This window comes from Nicrophorus vespilloides, unplaced genomic scaffold (assembly GCF_001412225.1).
Source record: "Nicrophorus vespilloides isolate i.1.1-1 unplaced genomic scaffold, Nicve_v1.0, whole genome shotgun sequence".
NCBI classification, from domain to species: domain Eukaryota; kingdom Metazoa; phylum Arthropoda; class Insecta; order Coleoptera; family Silphidae; genus Nicrophorus; species Nicrophorus vespilloides.
In genome coordinates, this window is record NW_017099873.1 from 39,953 (window position 1) to 56,248 (window position 16,296).

The 16,296-nt window shown below is 29.5% G+C and overlaps 1 protein-coding gene across 1 annotated transcript in view; it reads left to right on the plus strand.

Moving 5' to 3' along the window:
* The window catches only part of LOC108565943 (tachykinin-like peptides receptor 86C), a gene marked incomplete at its 3' end in the record, with an annotated part of 31,564 nt that extends 15,935 nt beyond the window's left edge, over positions 1 to 15,629 (plus strand). The window contains exons 5-8 of the mRNA XM_017925627.1: positions 9,931 to 10,032; positions 10,094 to 10,228; positions 15,214 to 15,282; positions 15,479 to 15,629. Of these exons, the coding sequence (XP_017781116.1) occupies positions 9,931 to 10,032; positions 10,094 to 10,228; positions 15,214 to 15,282; positions 15,479 to 15,629 (457 nt within the window). The remainder of the gene's footprint in view (positions 1 to 9,930; positions 10,033 to 10,093; positions 10,229 to 15,213; positions 15,283 to 15,478) is intronic.
* Positions 15,630 to 16,296: the final 667 nt, after the last annotated feature.

Here is a 16,296-nt window from a genome sequence, read left to right on the forward strand (position 1 = left end):
TTTTTTTCAAATATGTACAATTCTACAAACAAATTTTTATGTTTTCATTTACATTTGTTAATTAAACTATTGATTCGCATTTAACATACATTTAATTAAACATTAAAAAACCCTTTTGTTTATGTCAAAGTTCGCTGTTTTTACTTACAAATAAAATTTAACGTTATCATTACCATTTGTTAATTAATTCGCGTTTAAAATAAACTTGACTTGTCATACTTTTCATTAATCATTGATATTTCTAACAAAATAATAATCGTTTATTATTATAATTGTTCTGCTTTTATGAAAATAATTACATTTAAAAATTAATTTACGAAATTGTATTTAATTTGATGGTTGAAATTCATAAAATTAAACGTTTCTGTTGAAATAGCAATAATATAAGTAAATATATCTAACAGTTTTTATGCTAGAAGATTATTCCCGGGAATTTTTAAGATTTCTATTTCTGTTTTCCCGGGAAAAAATCAATATGTGTTTAGTACTACACATATAGATATTATTTGATATGTTTCATAAACTTGCATATTAAACTTAATTGAGCAATTAATTGCGTACAAACGGTTATTACATAATTATAATAATTATTATGCATTAAACATTATTGTATATATATTTTGATTTATTTCCATGCAGTGTAATAATACCTCTTATAGTGCGGCTTCAATCAGTTCGGTAAGAAAAATTAAAATTTCCATTTTCTCATAGTTCTGAATATAACAATAATTGAGTAAAATAAAAATAAATTTAACAAAATTAGCATACAAAATTTCGTATGTACATAACATCATTGTATATATTTTTTTGATTAATTACCATGTGGTGTAAAAATACCTTTCATAGTGCGGCGTCAATCAGTCCGGTAAGAAAATTCCATTTTTTTTACTAGTTTTGAACATAACAATAATTAAGAAAATTAAAAATAAATTTAACAAAATTACAAACATAATCGTAATCGTAAACATTTCGTATGTACACAACATCATTGTATATTTTTTTTTATTAATTACCTTCCATAGAACGACTTCAATCAGTCCGATTTGAAAATTTCAAATTTAGATTTTCTACTTGTTCTGAATATAATTGACACAAAATTATTTCTATATATATTTTTTTCAAGTCTCTTTATAAGAATTAGTTCGCATTCGATGATCATCATCTTACAGTGAAGTTTCTTAATCTAGATTAAGATTTTAACCAATTGGATAATGACCAAAATATTTTCTTTTATTAAGAAACGTTATATAGAAACGTTTTATGTACATTTTAGGCGTTTTCAGCACATATTTACAAATTACATTTTATACAAAAATTCTAAAATGGTCATACGAGTGGTAAGTTTTATATTGTTAAGACCTTGATTAGTCCGGTTTCAAATAGTGCAGAATATTAGCAGAAACTATTGCACGAACTATAACTGTATTTAGAGCCTCGATTAGTCTGGTTCGCACTTTAATTTAGAAATGTAATATTTCTTATTGCATTAACCAAACATGAGTTTATATATAACGTATTATTGTGTTTTATTCGATAATTCTCTTATATTAAACTAAAATTGAATAATGAATACTATGCAAACAGAGTTTAAATTATTATAATAATTGTTATTCATGAAATATCTGCATTAGATAATTACTGTAATCCGGATTTGGGTATAAACACACACAAAATCATCTATGCATTTTAACACTGTAACAAATTGTTTGTTGGTAAATTGGATAGTGAATAAAATATTTTCTTTTATTTAGAAACGTAATAATTATAATAATTTATTGGCCAAACATCGATACATAAGAAGAAGAGAAAAAAAAAGTACAATTTATACATAAATAAATTTTAACATACAATAAAAATATATATACTAATAGGCTGGCCAAAGGGCTATTGACCGAGGTCTTTCCGCCCGGGAACATAAACTTTATTATGAAATAATATCAGTATTATAATAATAATATACAATGAACAACAGAATAATAAGGGAAAAAAAAAATATATATATAGAGTTGTAGTTTCTTTTTTAATTATCAAAGAATGAAGGGTGGAAAGGAGTAGATGTAGGGTGTTATTTTGATATTGGGGGAGCTGTGAATAACCGTAGAGGACATAAGTGAATGGAATTCGGAGATGATTTCTGGAGACGGATCCGGATTTTGGAAAATTAAGGAGAGAAGACTGGAGTTAACAATGGTTTCGAAAAACTGGGAACAGGAAATGTTATTTTTTAATTATATAGGATTTAGGGTGAAAGGAATTTATATTGGAATGTAAGACACGGAGGCTGCTATCCATTCAAAGCAATTGATTTAGAGGTGCCCTGCGTAGATAATGTGGGCGACTCATGACCTGGATTATCCTGGTTAGAAACGTTTTATCTACATTTTAGGCATTTTCAGCGTATTTTTACAAATTTTATACAAGAAATTCTAAATGAAACGGTCATTTGACCGCGAGTGGTATATTTAGACCAGAAGTTCCCAAACTTTTTTGTATCGTAGACCACTTGCCATGTTTTTCTGTTTTGGGTAGACCCCCTACTTATCTGATATTGTTTTTTTTGTAAATTTCTAACTGTAGTGAAGTTTAGTTTTAAAAACTTAAAGTAAAAATAAATATTTAATTGAATTTGAATTAAAACTACTCAAAATAAAATTTGGTATCTGTTATATAAAATATACGTAACATAAAATAAACTAAGCAATAAGTAAATTTTTTTAGTGAGAAGGATGAACCTGAGGCTTTAATAATAAATTATCAACATTTGGCTATATTCCATAATTCGATTAGTCCGGTTTCAAACAGTCCGCATTTTAATTTAATACTTTATTTCTTATTTGATTGGCACACTTTTATAACGTATTTTGTGTGTGTTTTAATCAATAATTCTCACATATTAAACTAAAATTGAATAATTATATGCAAACGGTGTTAAAATTATTATAATAATTGTTGCTCATGAATTATCTGCATTAGGTATTTACGGTAATCCGGATCTACGCATTCTAACACATTAACGAATTATTTGTTGGCAAATGTGTATTTCTAGGAATTGCATGTGTTTAAATATTTATACACTGGTATATTTATATCGCGCATTTCCACAACGGAATAATAATTAGATTCATCCATAGAATGCAAATCAAGTATCGATCTCATCTTTTGGTCCTGGGGTGATGCTGTTCAATCATGCATGCAAAATCTGAACGTGAATGATAGAAAACTAGGCGGCTTCTAATTGCAAAGGTTTCATATTAATTCTGATGCTCCTATCGATTTACAGTGTGACCGTCGCACCGATAATTACTGATCCTCGTTAACAGGAATTAGTGCAATCTATATCCCGAATTAAACACTAATTACCAATGCACTTATGTAACTTCATCTGTTCCCGCAGTTACATTTTGATGTTATAGCTAGTTTCTATAATTAGTTTGAAATTACATTTAATCTAATTTATACCTAAAATAAAGCTAACAATCATTATTTAATAATAAAAAAGTATAAAATATACATGAATTTATTAATTTAACAATTAAAAAATAAAACATACAGAACATGATCTGAAAGGTGATATTTTATTAACTTTTGTCATGAGAACATTTATAATTCGTTCACCCATATTCAGATCAATTTATGCGTTTTTAATACAATTTTTTATGTTCAATTTCACGAGTTATCGTTCGATAATTCTTGGGTATCGAGACTATATATTTTAAAATTCCCGGGAATTCCCGGTTCAGCAACACTAGTTCGGATCGAATAATTCGCGTTAGTTTAGTAGTCTCTTGGAAATAGAAGAAAACAAATTGCATTTTAGACTTTAATACTTTTCTATAACTGAAAAGCTAATAAAGCAATAACTAAGTAATATGCTGTTTTTGAGAAGTTAGCTGAAAAACTGTTTCAGCCTTAATGGTATTAATGATGAAAATAAGACATTGATTGATAATAAACCCGCACTACATGATATGTGAGCCATGCACGAGTGTTTTAAAGCTTAGTTGTACAAACGCAATTTAATGTACAAAAAACATAACACCAGCTCTTATGTTTCGTTTACTACTCCACAAAAATTGCTGGAGTTATAATGAGTTATATTACTACATCGCATACTTTTTTTTATTATTTCCTTATAGCTAAAAAGTCTTTCAGATTTGGATATTTTTCATTGAGGGATATCCATCGAAGAGCAAAAACATTTTCGTTTTAGTTTTAGTGAACTTAAAAACCACCTGAAAAATCTTCTAAATTCAGAGAGGATGAAATATGAAAAAAGGTTTATAGAGCAAATTGTTGTAAATATCATTAAACATGTACATGCAGAAAAGTAAATTAAATTTTACTTTATCCTATGAATTAATGAATAAAACGAACATTAAATTAATGAAAAATTGGTAATTCTTTAAAAATTTCAATATAAATTATCTACAATCTCTATTTGTTAAAGTGTTCACAGAATTTAAGAAATTATTGAAACCGTTTTAAAATTGAAGCAAAATGAAAACTAATTGTATTTTTGCAAATTACACTAACAAAATAAATCTACATATTTTTTCAATCATTTAACATATATTCAATTGTATATAAATATGTATTTATTTTTTTAAATTTTACTCAAAATCACAATATAAAAAGATGTAAAAATTTTAAATTACGGTTTCATTCATAAATATTGATTACGCAAACTAACGGTCGCAATGAAAGAAAACAAACGTATGCGCATTAGCACAATTGTAACAGTTATTGCTTTTTTATAAACCGCAATCAAAATATAAATAAATAAATGTTTAAACTTGAAAAAAAAGTCATATATCTCATTTGAAAACACCGATTTTCATATTTTACATTCTGTAGTTACAAATTTAATGTCTATATTCTTTTAGTTAATCATAGTTTTTAATATACCTATGGTTTAGTTTCTAGACCAGAAATCGGCTATATGCAGCTGAAAAACAGTATGCGGCTCTGTTGTTGAGAAATCATTCACACCCAAAAAATGACTAGCAAAAAAAGGTGATTGTAACGCTACGCGTGGTTCCCTGTTTTTTTTAATAGACAATACCTGTTTACTCCAAAGACGTTGACAAGTTCTGGTTTAATATTATTTTTGCTAAAAACACGAATTTTCTCATCAAACAAACCACTTGCGGGTTCGGAGCCGCAGGTCGCCGACCACTGAGCAACGCAAATATATTTAAAACGTATTTTGTGGTTTCCTGGACAAGATAAATATTTAGTAACTCTCTGTGTAACCAAAACCTCTCCTCAAAACTGCTACCTAATTATATTACATTATACATAATTCTCCATTTGCGTAGGTCTACAGAATCTCCCTTTCATACTAATATTAGGTTCTCGTTAATAAGATTTTATTTGTTAATTAATTCGGTAAAAGCCTCGTTAAACTTAGTTACAAGAAAAAAATAGCTTAAAGTGTATCTCATGGGAAAGAAAAGGCCGTTAGCAAAATTTTAAACAGGCTCAAGGGTGCTTTCAAAAGGCGTGCGTGTCCGCAATTTCAAGAGGAAATTATTATTAATTTCACCGGCGCAAGTGGCAACACATGAGTTTAATATATATTTTTAATATGATAGTTAAATCTAATTTGAAAAGATGCTACATTTATCGTGTTTGGTTTTGCTGCATTTTGTTGCTGGAATCAACTGGAACGTATGGAATTTCATTACGTTTTATATGCTGTACGAAATTCGTATCCGAATAAAAGGCTTTCAGAATATCGCATTAAAGGAAACATTATTAAAACTTTCAAGCGAACAATTTGTTTGTATGTTCTTCATGAATGTTAAAAAAACTATCATTTCTAATTTGAATGACGTCCTTTTTAATATCAAGTTTTATCATTTAAAATATGTATGTATGAATACTATAAAAGCAGTTGTGAATACGAACAACTTGCACGATTTGTAGATTTGTCTATTCTCTTAATTCATTAATCTCTTAGTAAATGATACATCAAAATATTTAAATTCCTTTAACTCGTTGTTATTTACATAATTTTCATATTGTAATATGTTTACTTTAAACAATAAACTGAGTCTAAAAATAAATTACAAATTTTATATAAGTTAACTTCAGTAGTATTGATGCTCTGCGACTATTTCCTTTCACTGTGGATCTGCTGCTATCATTGTAATTGTCCTTCGACTTGGCTAAAGGTCCATATGCTGAACCTCATTCATTTTACTATCCTTCTGTGATGAACGATGGTCCTATTGCTGCAAGCACCGAGAGGGCTCACAGAGGGCCTAGCTTGACCAGGATTCGAACCGTCGCCCACTAAATCGTGGGTAAGGCGACTTAACCATTCGGCTATTAGTCGACCCCATCAATATAATAAAGACTAAATTTTTAGTTAACCCTTTGTGGTCCTATTTAATTCTGTCAAAACTGTCGATTTTTTTTTGATAAATTAGGTTAAAAATGTCTAATACTTTACGAATGAATTCATGATCAAATTTTATAAATAAAAAATAAACTCTAATCCTTGGTCGTAGGATGCATAAATTATCATGCTTCATCGATCTTTAGTTTTTAAACTTGTACAATAATTAAGGTCATCGTGTAAATCCTAGGATTTCCATTAATTCAAGTACATGTTTGTTCCATCTAAACCTCTCACCCTAAATATATTTTTTATAAATCGTGGATTTATTTCTGTTCTGGACGTACGTTGTTTATGTCCCACATCACAACCGTGGCATAATTTATTTCCATTTCGGAAATTACAGGAATTACAATACCTAATTACGAACATTTCCACGAAATAAAGTGATTTACATGGAAAGCAGTAAAACATTTTTTTGCACAAATCCCTTGGCAATAAATAGTGTGTCGAGTTAAATCGATTTTTGTACCATTTCCATCTAGAATCGTCTATTGATTTTACAAATTGAAAATGAGAGAATGTTCCGGAAATGGAACCGGATTGTATGCAAATTTCAATTATCTCTATCGGAAAACCGGACTCTTCGAGTTATTTGCTTTGTTTGGGGGATAATTATACTTGCTTATCTGGTATTCCGTCCGACATCAGAATTATATTGCGTGCACATATAATAATAACATCAATGTTAGTAGATACGAGGAATACTATTGTACCTAATGTAATTACCTTAGGTGAACGTAACATACGACTGCTCCACTAATTTTGCTGTGTGCATGTTCATTGGAGAGATGATAATTGGTCATGAATATTGCATAGTCACGACGCTTTCTGCTAGGATTGAGAACAACGAACTTGCAGATTTGTACGCTCTTCGTGCGATTTGCTCATACGACCACCATCAATAACATTCGTGTACCATCAAATTGCCTTTTTGATAGAAATTTATTGGAGTTTGAAACTAGACACGCGATAGAAGCGCACGTTCAAAATATTGTCCAACACGCGACTGCTTTCGTTTGTTTTTATTAATACGCTTTTAATTGCAGTGCTAATAAACTTTATCACGAAATTGATCAGAAGATGACTGTAATTAGGGATTTTTTATTACATTATGTCTAGTTATTTCATTAAATTTTAAAATTTTTTGTTTATTATATTTAGAAAAAAAAATACAGTATTATCTTAGAAGGTGTCATATTTAGTAATCCAAGTTCACTATAGTCCGGTGTGTAAATCAAAATTTTAAGTCTCTTTGTGCAATTTATTATTCTGCGGTTTTAAAGTTCTCGATTAATTCGGTTTTTAACATACTCAGTGGGACCGTATTATATGAATACATAAGAAATCTAAAAAACAATTCTCGATAACTCAATATTTTGCATTAAAAATTGATTGGACTATAGGAGGTATTAAATTAATATTTTTTTTTAGAAAAGATTAAGTTTACTTAAGAAAATGAAACCATTGAGCGAAATATGTTATAGGTCTAACACTTTGTAATAATTGTTTTTTTTTATGTTATTTTTATTATTTTTTATATGCGACTATTATTCTGAAACTAAAGTTTAGTTTAAGCAAAAAATGTGTAAAAACACATATTTTTAGTAAGTTGTAAAGTGCAAATGTTCAGAAGAACTATAGGATGTTATTGGGTCAGTTAGATCTTGAAAAGTTTAATTGTTGTTAAATAATGTTTTTAAGTGAATGCTCAATACAAAGATTCATAGATGATATATTGTGGAAAAGCGAACTGCGAAACTTTACCTAATTAACATTGATTTTTAACAATAATAACGCGTTGTTATTTCATAATCATTAATCGGAAGATTAACAGAAGATAAATATTAATTTTTTAGACCTGTCAATCTTATACAAAAGAAGGCGCCAAATTTGAATCCGGCGATTTTATTAAGGTACACTATACGATGATTTTTTGGTATTGGCTTTCCTAACACAATTTTATATTGTAAATTTTGGTTAAACGAATTTTATGCGGACTTTTACGCGATATCCACGGGGAGCAGAAGTGTAGCGATAAACTGATTCTATTCCCCACGGCTTTACCTTTTATTTGCATATCAATCGCCTAGAATCCGCATACAATAGCTCTACAGGGTAACGAAACGACCAATAAATATATCATTGATTAGAAAACAATATTTTATTTGCAATGTTTATATCTTATAGCTTTTTACCAGAAATCCTTACTAAAATAATAATAAGAGAGGTAAATGATGATAGAGTAATATTTTTTTTACATATTTACCAAAATATATGCATTTACGCATTATGAGGATGAGTGTTTGTGAATTCTGCGTAATCTTTAAAGTTGAGAAATCAAGTCTTGAACGCTTCAAAATACAGAAATAACTCACTTAGTCCGGATTCACTATCGTTTGGTATACGCATTTTAAAACAAATTAAATTTTAAAATAAATTCTAAAAAAGTAATACATATTTACATGATTGGTTTGTTCCTATTATACACTCTACAATTTTATAATCCTCTATTAGTCCGGGTATCAACAGTTCGGGATATTGGAAGGACTAATAACCCGGACTATTCGAGGTATTTCTGTACTTTTTTTTTATGTTGTGTAATTTTATTTACAATCTGTTCATCAATGTGAATATTGAGTAAATGTAGGTCTTGTAGGTTAACTTCAGTAGTATATTGATGCTCTGCGATTGCACTGTGAATCTGCTGCTATCTTTAACACTGTCATTGTCCATCGACTTAGCTGAAGGGTGAGGGTCCATATGCTGAACCTCATTCATTTCACTGTCCATCTGTGATAAACGATGGCCGTATTGCTGTAAGCACTGAGAGGGCTCACAAAAAGGCCTCTGGCTTTGACCAGGATTCGAACTGGCGACTTGAATAACTAAACTTAATTTTGTGTTTATATTTAGCAAATAGTGATTTACGGAATTTAAAAAAATATTGTTGTTAACAATATTATTGTCTAAATGTTCAATTAATAAAAAATGTCTATATTTATAATAACAATTTTATTAAGTTTCTTAAAGCTGCAACTTTGTTGTAAATGTTCAATACAAATTTATAGAGATTGGATTCAAACAAATGTATATATCTCACAGTGGTATCCTTACGACGCTATAAACGTAACGATAAGTTTAAGTTCCATCTCGGAGATTATTCGAAACCGCATTCGTATCATAGCTGGATCGAACATAAAAAACGAAATGCAGAACATACTTTCTTTTTAGAGACATATTGGCGAAGCGGCGCGCAACTTTCAATTTGCATGCAAATTCACGTCAAAGGCGGCTTCCGGAATAGCAAAATGTGCGGCTCCTCCGGAATATGATACACTGCAGGCAGCACTTTTATTGCAAATTAAATCGTAATTCTAGCAATAAATTGAAAAAAAAACCGAAACTAAATCTGTAGGTTCATTAAAATTCACGTATTAGAATTACCATTTTCCGGGCGTTTTAAAGCGATTCTCGACGTTTGCTCCTTGATATTTTACAGGATTTTAATGTGATTTGGGTTTCAGGAATTGGAGATTCGGAAGCTGGTATTGCACAGCGAATAATTTCATCGCTAACATGACTGTCGCGGCCAGCGTTTTCACTTTGACAGCCATCTCGTGCGACAGGTAAGGGAATTTCCGACGATTTCTCGTTAATTTCTGTATAAATCGCATGCTTCTGTCGCAGATACTTGGCCATAGTTCATCCATTGAAACCGAGGATGTCCAAGGTCTTTTCCATCTTCGTCATCTTTCTGATCTGGATATTCAGCATGTTGCTGGCCATTCCTTGTCTTCTTTACTCAACCACCGTCACTTACAGGTAAATAAGTTAAATATGTCATAAAAATAAACTTTATTGCAACAGTCATAACAATAACAATAATAATAAAAGATTAAATGCTGAAAGTATCCGCATCATAGGTTTTTTACGCTTAAAAAAGTAATTATTTTTTTAAATTTATTAATAAATTATTGTTCTGACATTTACATAAGTTTGTCAGTAAATAAAATTGGAAATAAATACAAGATGAAAGTGGAACTATTGCTATAAGAGTAAATATCATATTCTTTTATTTAATTATATATTTTCTGTCATTAAAAAGTATTTCCCCTTTGCTCAATTTTTGTTATTGTTTTAATTAAGTTATATAAAAATAAATTATGGGACAATTGTTAGGACAAAATTATTTACTTATACATAAATCATCTTTTTTTCCCATCTTCTGTCAAGTCTATGTTTGTACAGTTTATTTTTGTACTCTATTAGTCTGGTTTTAAAAAGTCCGGCATATTGGTAGAATTAATAATTTTTTGTGTTTTAATATATAAAAAGATATTTTTGTTATAAATTAGTTGAAGATTCACAATATTATTTGTTTGTAATGTTTATATCTTATAGCTATTTTACCAGAATACTTTCTAAAATATTAACAAGATTAGTAAATGATGATAAAGTAATATGTAATAAATTAATAGGAGGACATAATCGAGTTTCAAAAATTTAAAAATTGTCTTCTTTTTTAAGGTTGAGATATATGCTGGCTGTAACAAATCTTGAACGCTTCAAACACACAGAATCACTATCATTGAATGGGTAAATTACCCCAAACGGAATAGAAGTTAATTCTTAGTTCAGCAAATAAATTTCTATGTATCTATGAATAATATTAGAATTTGTTATCATGAATAAAGTGTTACCATATATAAAAGTTCCCTGACTTATAAATTAGTTGACATAAAATAAGTATTATCAATTTGTTTTGCCTTTTTTGTCAATCTCGAGGTTATATCATTTATTCATCAATAATAATTCAGAGGTTGGTGAACATGGGTAAATGTCTACACATAATGTAGATGTTAATTCTTTGAGGTAATGAGGACATTCAACAATTAAAATTATAAGTATCTGTGAAAAAATATTGGACTTTATCGAGCTCATCATCGTAAATTAATATATTTTGAGGTCATATATAAAAGTTCTCTGACTCCTGTCATAATTATAAATTAGTTGACATAAAAAAAGTGTTACCAATTTGTTTCGGCTTTTTTTTCACTGTTGAGGTTATGTAATTACTGCTTCCATAATAACTCAGGCGTTGGTGAACCTGGCTAAATGTCCACAAATGGGGTAGAAGTTAATTCTTTGGGTAATAAGGACGTTCAGCAATTTAAATTCTAAGTATACATGAAAAATATTAGAATTTGTTGTCACAAAAGAAGTGTTATCAATTTGCTTTGACTTGTTTTTGTTAATGTTGAGGTTAAGTCATTAGTTCTTATAATTATACATTTTCTGTCATAAAAGAACCGTTACTAATATGATCTGCCTTCTTTATATTAATGTTGTGGATATGTCAATTTTCAATCGACAGTCATAAAGTATAGAGCATCAAATTTTATCGTAACATCTCAACAACGTATATTTATTACCTGTTTTATACCTAAATACATGTGACAATTTATGTCTTCGTTAGATTTATCTTGTTTCCTGTTATATCGATTCACATTGCACTTTTCTTGGAATAATTGGATTGAGACAACGACTTCTATCAGTATAACGATGCACGTAAAACTCCTACGCTTCCTTCAGCTTTTCCTATAAATTCAAATTATACCAGTTTATCTTCCAGTCAATTGCACACTATAATTTTCAATAGAAATCATTACATTAAACATATTGGATTTACAATACTTTATAACTAATTGCTATTGTATATGTGTATTTTAATCATGAAATTCCTTTTAAAGTTGTAAATTATAATACTTTGTATTTATAAGCTGTAGTTCTAAGATTTTTATACTCTTACACGCTTCGAGAAATTACATTGAAAGTCATAAATCACATTACCATACTTTGTAAATATTTTATACGTTTATTTTAATTATTTTTTTCTTCTTTGTTAATCTTTTGACAATACTCTATACCAAAATATATAAAAAGAATGAAGCGAATTCATATTTTTTTCAGTCAAAACAAGGTAATATTAGGTTCATTTTTATTTATACGTATACATTATTTCTCAATTATTATACAGTCATATCTCAGTTAACGTTACAACTGATAACTAAGCCTTGATATAATAAAATGCGCCTAAATGAAGATAAATCAATATTTGAAAAATAATTTTGAAGAAAAATCTTTTTTATTAGACAATTCTTCGTTACATCCTACAGATCTTAACATGTTCGATACAAGCATTCCTGTCAAAGTTATATTTCTTCCAGCAAACTTCCTTGATTCAACCATTGGATCAATAGGTAATAGCATCATTTCAATTTTATTATCTGCTTCAAACTTAAAACAATTTAATTGAACTAAAAGATTGAAATGTGACTTCAAACTTTTTTCAGAGAATAGGACAATAAAAATGCAATTGAAAACATTGAAAGTTCTTGGAAAGAAGTCACTAAGAAATGGAGAAATTGGACTTTGGTTCATTTGGGAAGTTGTAATATAATCATGGCGTTTATAAATAAGTTCTTATTTGTTCAGGAAGGCCACCTCTATAAACGAAGTTTCACTTAACAAAGTAATTTTGTTATTCATGAATCGAGGTATTACTGTATTATTTAATATAACAACACATAAATTTATACAAAGAAACTTTGTATTTATTTCACTTTAGATTTTAATTACAAAAATAAATTATATCAAAACAAATACTGGTTACAAACTCTTTCTATAATATTTTATATAAAAATACTCTCTTCTTGTGAATAAAACTGCGTAATTAGTAAATTTTATATCCATTTATATAGCCAAGGAAAAAGTTGTTTTTTTTTCTACTTTTCTCTTCTTTATTTCTATCGCTTTTGATTAGCCTCAACCGCAATCCAGTCGGGGTATTGTACTTTTCTCACGGCGAACTTAATTCGGATGTCAATTAAATCTTATGGACATCCGGCGATTGTGGAAGTAATTTGTGGGTTCTTACACTAAACCGGATATCAAACCGCGCGACAGAGATTACTTACTTGAAGAGGAAATTGCATTGGATAGGAAGGAAGGTGGAAAAAAACTACACACAAAAAATATACCCAGGGTGTTTTAACGATTTATTTCTTAAATTTTTTACTATACCATTTTCTCCAACTTCCGACGAATAAACGAGTACGGGCAACGCATGGTTGGCATTGGGAAATTGTAAGAGGAAAAATTATGATTATGCTTTTTTAACGTGATTTTTATGTCATGAGATTTTTAAATGGGTTTAGGAAATTTGTTTTAGAATATAGTAAAGACTTCTAAAACGTTTAACATATGTTAAATTATAAACATAACTAAAGCAGTCATAAAAAAAACTACCCTATTTTTCAAGTATAAGACGCTCCCTTGTATAAGACTCACTTTAATTTTTGTGGCGCGAAATTTGAAAAAAAAATCTATTGCATAAACAACTGTAAAAGATACACTAAGTTTTTTAAATCCCCAAATTTTTAGAAAAATGATGCGTCTTATACTAGAAAAATACGAAAATTAAAAATAATACTATTGAAAACCATTAATTTTTATGTATATTTATTTAAAAAACAAGTTATGAAACAAAAAACAATAATAAAACTAATTGCATTTAAAATGTGTAAATAAAAAATATTGGATTTTCATAATTGATGTGTTAAAAATACTAATTTCATATATCAAAGTTAGTTTCATTAATTATAAGATTATTTTTAGTCTGTTTTTCTAATGATAGCAAAATCTATTACGTAAATAAAATTAAAATATCTAGCTAATATGTCATTATATTCTTGCAAAGCCTACTATTTTACTATAATTCTTTAATATACCTCGCATAGTCCGGGCAATCGTGTCCTACAATATCCAGGATTATTTAAAACCAGACTAATCGAATAACTTATGTTAAAACATAGTTTGTTTTGAATTATTCATATCGAACTAAAGAGAATCCGTACTGATCGAAGCCGCACAATGCAAAGTGTTTGTATTATTACTATAATATTTTTACTGTTTATATTGATAATAAAACAATTAGATACAAAAATATGTATATTTTTATATTTTCCTTATTTTAAAAATAAAACGATCAGGTGATCCAAATTGGGCAACTTTTTAAAAAATCTAGTAAAGCAAAAAAGAAGTTGACAGTTGATCTTTTTCAAAGGGCTGTTTATTGTCATTACAAATAGTATAAAAAATATGACAGTCCAGGTAGTCCAAATTGGGCAACTTTTATTCCATATAAAATTGTTATTATATTATTATACTATATTGTTATCATCGTGTTATTCTTTCATTTTGTCACATATAATGTATTTTTGATTGAATTTTAGAGGATAAATAAATTCTTTTGCAATTCAGGAAACGTGGGATATTCGGAAAATCAACAAAGCTAGAGAAACGTTCATTCGGAAGAGGAAATCGCCGGATCGAAAAGTATCCGCAGCGGCATCTTTCTCGTTTCAATAGCATCAGTTCTTTTTTACTTCCTGCATTTTTACAATGCTCTTTCGAAAAGAATATTTCCGTTTGCGAAACACATAAAAAAAAAGAAATGTAGAACTCGTCTAATGACTTTCTTGGGGTGAAATTAAAATAGGGCCGTTCGTTCGTTCGTTCGTTCATTCGCAATAAAGATTTAATTATGGGGAGTGTAAAAAAAACATTTCATCTGCTCTCATTGTGATCATCCCTTAAACCTCAACCTTTAGGAAATTTGCGGACGGAGTACAGTCTCCGAGGGCTTTCCGCCAATTCCCTAATCCCTTAAAAACAAGTCCAAGTAATTATTGTTTCGTGTCTTCTGCTCTATTTTTATTTTCTTGTTGTTCTTCATCTGTTCGCAGAGGGAAGCGCACCGCCTGCATCTTGATTTGGCCGGACGGTCAACCCACCATTTCACAAATGGATTTTCTGTGAGTGAAAATCCTTTTTTCTCTCTACATTTAGAGTTTAAATCCCGACAGCATCTTTTACTATTTTATATAGACTTATTCATAATTCATAACATTAGCAATAAAAAATACTGTCGGGATTATGGTTTTCGGGATTTCGAATGTCGGGATTTAGATTGCCACCGTTATATTTACTTTATTTCTTACTTTGCATCAGGTATCAAGTGATCTTTTTGGTGATCACTTACTGCGTGCCGATGGTCTTGATGTCTTGTTGCTACACGTGCATGGGTCGCGTCCTCTGGGGCTCCAAGTCCATCGGTGAGAAGACCCAAAGACAAGCAGATGCAATTCAGTCGAAGAGAAAGGTAAGAGAGAAAACCATTACGATTTAATCCTTAAGATTTAATGGACGGGTTTCATAGTAATGCACGTTCAGTATATAATATAAGTATGGAGCGGACAGATTTCTTGGAAAATATCCTGGAGAGCTGAGATATTGCTTTAATCTAAAATGTGTCAGTGGTAGTGGAAGTTTTGCAACGACGTGTAACGAGCGAAAAAGGGATATTTATACGTGCATGTCTCCTGTTTCAATACCAAACATCCATCGCCCCAAGATACAGAGCAACAAGTGTTTCAGTGCTGTCTCCATTAGTTTTTTTTATTATGTAACTGAGAACTGCAAACACCCAACGGGGCTTTCCATTACATTACAGATTTCCAAATTCAGTTAATGTTCATGTTTCATATCCATGTACAAATCCTGGAAAAGTATGTGATTCACCAAATGCAGCACTTCAGTTGAAGAATCATTACTTACTTTTTTATTGGTGGAAAGTCTGCATTCCAATCCCTCAATATTATATTAACTTGCCTATCGCATTAAACCAACTTTCTAAGATATGCACATATCATTTAATATGAAAAATGTTTTAATTAAATATCAAGTTCAGTGGAGCAATACAGGAGGGCCCACAATTGGAAACCCTCACTTTGGTCCCCGTAATCGTTTTTCTAAAAAAAAAATAATAA